This window comes from Pecten maximus, unplaced genomic scaffold (assembly GCF_902652985.1).
Source record: "Pecten maximus unplaced genomic scaffold, xPecMax1.1, whole genome shotgun sequence".
In the NCBI taxonomy this organism is placed as follows: Eukaryota; Metazoa; Mollusca; class Bivalvia; order Pectinida; family Pectinidae; genus Pecten; species Pecten maximus.
Genome location: NW_022981848.1, coordinates 683 through 6835, shown reverse-complemented (window position 1 = coordinate 6835; position 6153 = coordinate 683). Strand labels below are relative to the sequence as shown.

General features: G+C 33.3%; 1 protein-coding gene and 1 long non-coding RNA gene across 2 annotated transcripts; one reads left to right on the top strand and one right to left on the bottom strand.

The window, feature by feature from the left end:
- Positions 1–1574: 1574 nt before the first annotated feature.
- On the top strand, positions 1575–2666 carry LOC117320250. Its single transcript, XR_004530962.1, has 2 exons — positions 1575–1791; positions 2346–2666. It is a non-coding gene; the product is annotated as an uncharacterized LOC117320250 (long non-coding RNA).
- Positions 2667–4282: 1616 nt separating this feature from the next.
- Positions 4283–4948, bottom strand: LOC117320249 (the record flags this gene model as incomplete). The annotated part of the gene is given in 1 exon segment (XM_033874898.1): positions 4283–4948. A coding segment is annotated over 1 exon segment (666 nt), but the record flags the coding sequence as incomplete, so codon positions are not given.
- Positions 4949–6153: the final 1205 nt, after the last annotated feature.

The following is a 6153-nucleotide window of genomic DNA, read 5'->3' as shown; positions in this document are numbered from 1 at the left end:
GATATGAAATTGATAATCAAAAGTTTACATGTGTTGATTACTAGAGATTTAAGATAGGGAAAACTAAAGTTTGGGTCTGGGGAGTGTGGGGTGGGGTAGATGTTATAGACTGAAAAGCCTTTAGAAACATGCACACATGTACACATATATAGTTTACTTGTTACTGTAATCAACATATGAATAATGAACATATGGATATCAGAGTATACTGTGATAGTAAAATTTAAAAGAAAAAATGTAAACTACAAGAGTAGTATGTTAGTTGCTGATAAACTATTACATTTGTACATACAACTATTGTGAAATAGTAATGCTGGAATGTTATTCTATGATTGATTAGTTATATATTGTTAAAACAAAAACATATTAAAGTAATCTACACTAGTAAACATTTAAGAAATGATATGTACAATATGAACATGTTGCATCATTCAGGATACTGGCCTAAAATAATTGCAAGATAAGAAGGTAGTTGGGAATGTTAGATGGAAATTGTTGAAAAGGGGTAATATGATGAATTTTCTTATATATATAAGTAGATATATACTTAAATATGTCATGATATTTTTAATATAAATAGAAAAAAAATCTTTCTGAAATTTGAAAGAGTGAAACAGATACTTTGGGTTGTGATGCAACATATTCATTGGAAAATGCATAAATGTATTGGTATATCACGGCATCCAGTTGACCCTTGACTTTTAGCAATTTCAGAAGTCAAATCACTAATTCTGAGAACTCTGAAGGGTCAAAAACATGTCAAATAGACATGTCCCTTCAAAACCCAAGAGTCAGATCTCATTTAGGGGAGTCAAAAACATACTCTCAAGGGTCTACTGGATGCCCTGGTATATTAAAGAGGATGACCTTGGCATACAAATACAAATATCATAAAACTTGAAATACTTTCATTATAGGAATATTAACTTGATAACTAATCTACAGGAACAATTTTCTGAAGTGGTATCAACAGCAAGTTCCAAAACAAAGAAACCAAAAAGTTACATTACAGCGCTGCGCGCTGAAGTGTGTACGGTCAAAGTGTAACACAAGTACGACAGGTATTGGTACTACATTACTGTGTATCGACAGTACTCTAACAAAGTCGATCGCGCTGAGTAAGCGTTGATTTGATTGGTCGAACTGAATGCACACACCTTTCTCAGCACTCGTGTGCACATGAGTAAACTTGCGAGAATGGCGGTTATGAAAATGTTCTTCAAGTGAAATATTCAGTGACAAGTTTATAAATGAAGGTCCATATATGAATTTATCCTGCAACTGCCACCGCATTGTCGGAATACACCCACCGTATATATATTTTTGCTGTATATACGGCAGTGACGGAAAACAGCTGTATTTTGGAATCTTAGCACGTGCGTCAGTTCGACTGACCTACTTCAAAGTTAAACTACGTTTAAAAGACGAACATATTTCTGTGATATTTGACACCGTTTCACATAAAAATGATTATTTTTGATGATTATTTTCATGACTGTTGGAGGATAAATAGAATACATAGTCAGTGTTTTAAAATATAAGCTGTATTTCTGGCTCGGGACAGAAAGACAAAAGTGGCGATTTCTTTACCCTCGCCAAAATACAGCTTATATTTTAAGACACTGACCATGTATTCTTTATGTATATACTATACATACATATATGGAACGTCATCACCATCGTGCCAAGCCCCTGTGCTCCGGAACCCAGTTTTGTCTGATGTTTGACCCTTCCAAATTACATGTAAACTGAATCGCTATCGTGACCCAGATAGTTTAGCTTGTACACGAGGTGTGAAAGGAAGTGCAAATGCTATCTACCCTATACAATGGACTTTCCCACTCTCAAATCAGTGTATTGGGAAATATATCACCGAACTGAAGGGTCGACCTGGTCAGCTGGTGACAAAGTTCGAAGGGCTGGTTAGCTTGACGATCATCAATCAATACGTGCGTAATTTTCAAATACACTGACTGTGTTGTCCATATTGAAAGAACATCTGCATAATAAACATTTAAATGTATAAATATTAGATATATTGTAAATTTAGCTGGTTAAACCTTGCAAGTTGCAGTTATACACATGTAGTTGTGAGCTTATACATGTAATGCAAATCACCTTGGTTACTTACATGTCTGACAAAAAAACAGGGAAACTATAGGTCTAGACGGTGTACACGACGGTACGCATATAACGTACTACTTCAAACATGTAAAATTCCAAGGGCCGTGTTTACACCAGAGGGAAAAGTGAAGATAAAAAAACGAGAAAAAACTGTTTATAATCTACATTCAGAAGGACTCTCATATTCAGCCATCAGTGATAAGACCGGTTTGTCTAATCAGGATGTCGCAAAATTATGAAGATTTTTTATGCGACTAAGTCTTTAGCGCCCATCGTCAAACGGAAACCACTGAAAAGTAAAAAGGTGATTCAAGATGTTATGGAATTCATCGAATTCAAAAAGAAATGTAAACCAAGTATTTAAGATGCTCTGGATTTCCCTGCTTCGTTCATGTCTGGATTTTTCCGACAGTGTGGATATGTATAATCACGGAAGGTATCATATAAGTTGTTCATAACAACATGGCATATATATGTGTGTAACAACCCATGTGTTCAACGAGTACCAGATCTTTATTAAATGCTTAAAACTTAACGTAAAAGTTGTCGTTGTTTTGCATAGTCATGTAATTATATATAATCGCACACGTGTGTATACACAGCCACGGTCCTGGTACAGTACATACTCCGTGTTCGCCCCGCCTCTTTCGGCACAGAACCAATCAGGAAGGTCGATACATTGTTTCAAGCTTATCGGTTGGCGATTCAATACAATCAACAGTTGCTGTACTACTATTGAAAAAGTACCGTACACACTTCAGCGCGCAGCGCTGTAAAACAGTATTGCAAGGCAAGAAGTAGTAATGTTTGATTGCATATATATCAACAAGAACTATATAATTAACTAAATGTAAACTAGTAAACATATAACAAAAAATAAAGTGAGCAATATAAGAACATGACAAACCACTGAGGATATACTGTTTAAAAAAATAATAAGATAATTATATGGAGGTAGTTGAGACCTAAATTGGGGGAAATAAGTATTATTATATGAGTTGGCATTTTAGGAAGATGATTTTTAAGGTAGTTTTATAATACGGTAATTATAGTAATGACTATAAATGTTTATATAAGAGGTATAAAAATATAATCTGAAGCTAGTTAGTATTTGTGAATCAACAAGGAGTAATTTTATAATAAGCATATAAAACAAAATGCAGGAAACAAATATTTCAACGAAAACATTTTTTTAATTGAACATAATATGTGTATCATTGTATTTAGAAAAAAAATTTCCAATAACTTTAATTTTTTCATATTTAAACTGGGTTTCTTTAGAGTTTATTGACTTAAGAAATTGAAGAATGTTGTTTTATTGGTTGTACTGTCTCTTCAGTAAGTATATGTTGAGACATTATGTTTTAAATATTTTTAAAGAACCTTATTTACGACTTACCTATCCTGATTTTTTGGACACATTAGTGTTAACAATACACTTTTTTTCGCCCTTAAAAAGTTGGCTAATATCTACAATGTTCATGGTAGCATCAAAATCATGTTCTGAAACAAAATTCTACGATGCTTTGGTTAAGGGCCCCTGTGTATTCCAACAAAATATCTACCGACCCAGGACTCTAGTTTTTGTCAGTAGGTATTATTAATGGAATTTATGCAATAAAATGTATCAGAAATTCAACCATGGTTAAAAGTAGTTTATTTGGAGTTCTGGGATTGGTATATATATTTAAATGGAATAGCTTTAATTAATGGAATACTGCTGTAAAATATGTAACTAATATAGAGAAAATAAAAGTAATCTGTAGTTTCCGAGACACTGTTGCATGTATTGTTTATGTATTGGTAAAGCTTGCATAAAGTTATTTTTATTGATAATGTAGGTACAAATTAAAATAATAAATTGTAAATTCAAGAAGTCAGTTTTTTAGGCTCACTCTGGTTGCGTAATTTGAGCAAATAAATGTGAAATAATATTTGCAGGTATATGTAAAGTTCAATGTATCAAATGTGTTATATGAAACACAAATTATGGGCAGATAACTATTACGAGACAAAATCCACAATATTGTGATAATGTATTACAACATTTAAATGAAAATTACATGAAACTTGTTATGGTGTTACTATTGATTTTCAATGTGATAAGAAACTAAAGGTTAATTTTAAATTGTCTATAAGGAATGATGGAAGAGTTATTTTAAGCAAGCTCGATAGTCTTGGGGTTTCTGGACTCAGCAGAGTGAAGAGTGAGAATGAGCTCATTATCAATGAGGAATTCCTCTAGAGCATCTGCATCATTGAGTAGGTTAAGTTTATTGCAGGATGTCAGGAATTTCGTTACAGTGTCATTGTACACGGAGAAACGAGTTGGGTTGTTGTTGAACTGGATGATGACTGTGCAGGTTTTTTTGCACTGACTCAGCTTCATTCTCATTTTGCATGACTGACACTTGTAGGACTGTGTCGATTGCATTTGCGAATGAGCCAAGTCAATTTTCGTGCTGCAGCCTTGGCAGGCATTAGAGATGGTAACAGATGCCAGTGATGGTGTTCCTTGCACTTTTGTTGGTTGGTTTATCTTGTCATCAAAGGCAACTTCAGTGATGTCTCGAGCATTTGAAATTGTTGTCTTGACTGTTGTAGACAGGTAGCGTTTCGAATCGAAGTCCTTAACAGTCAAATTATCAAACATGTAGGAGTTGTGCAAATTCACCTGGTCTATGTGGGTATCCCACAAAGACACTCTTATTGACCCAGAGATATCTGCAACATCACAATTTTTCAGTGGGAGATTCCGGCCCGACTTGGTTTGGATGTTTGTTATTTGGTCATCTATGTCCATAATTTTGGCAGTGATGCATACCTGGAAACGGAACAAATGTTTTGTTTAAAAGTATTTGTGATATTATTGGTTCAAATGGCATAAAATAAAGCATTTAGAGCACTGTGGTTGATATAAAGGTATGTCATGTTTTTTATATCAAACTATGGTAAGCCGGCGGTAAGTACGAACAAACATTTCTTCCAGAAAAACTATAATTATTTAAGCCAGCTGTAATAGTTTGAACTCTGGTTGTTTATAATTAAGACATTTTTGAATAGTTCAAACATGAGAAATGAAGAATGTTAAGTATTTTGAAGACCCTTGCATATTGAAAGAATATTTGATTCTATTTTTTTAATTAATATTAGGGTCTGGACAAGAACATTTTTGAAATTTGAAACAAATAATAACCTTATTTAATAAAATTTTAGAAAAATGGCAATGTAGTTTGTTGTAACTTGATGTCAATTCCTGATCATATTTCTTGTGTATTCTAGCGACATACAAATGAATATGAATTGTTGGTTTAGTTACACTAGATATAAGTGTCATTTTGGCAGACTAGTGATGAGTCATGTGACAACTGTGGCTATGTTGTGGAATAAAGTAAATAGGGTTGGTTTTAGGCTTATATGAAATGGTCCTGCATATGAACTCAGGAAGAACAGATGTAGATAGTTTTTCTGTGAATGCATGTAAATTTCCAGGACGATCAAACTGATTTTTCTATATTTGTTTTCAAGGCATGATCGAGACAGAATTACGTAATGGTACTACAACAAAATTGCATATACTGATGAGGAAAATGTTTATATCTATACTCTAAAATAGTCTAGAATATCTGCAATAGTCTAAAATAATTGCAGTAAACACGGTTTACATCACTTAAATTGTGTCAATAATTGGCATCAAAATAGGAACTGTATTAGGCTGTGGATGTATATCATTTGTATGACAGAAAAGAGTAATTTTTAGTTGGAACAGGTGTCACTAACAACATTTTCCCACCACGCCTATAACGGCAGGTGCCAAAGGCACTCTGACATTAAAAAGAAATCAACTGAAGGACAAATTGGTCTATTAACAGTTATAACTAGAGATAAAATTGAAGAGGTATACATCCTAAGTTTTGTTTTATATTGATAAGATGTAATTAGGCATAGCAAATATGTATTTATTTTATGACCCTAGTAAAATAAAAAAAATGCAGTTATTTTAAAACCGATAGAAAATTGGAGTCATGC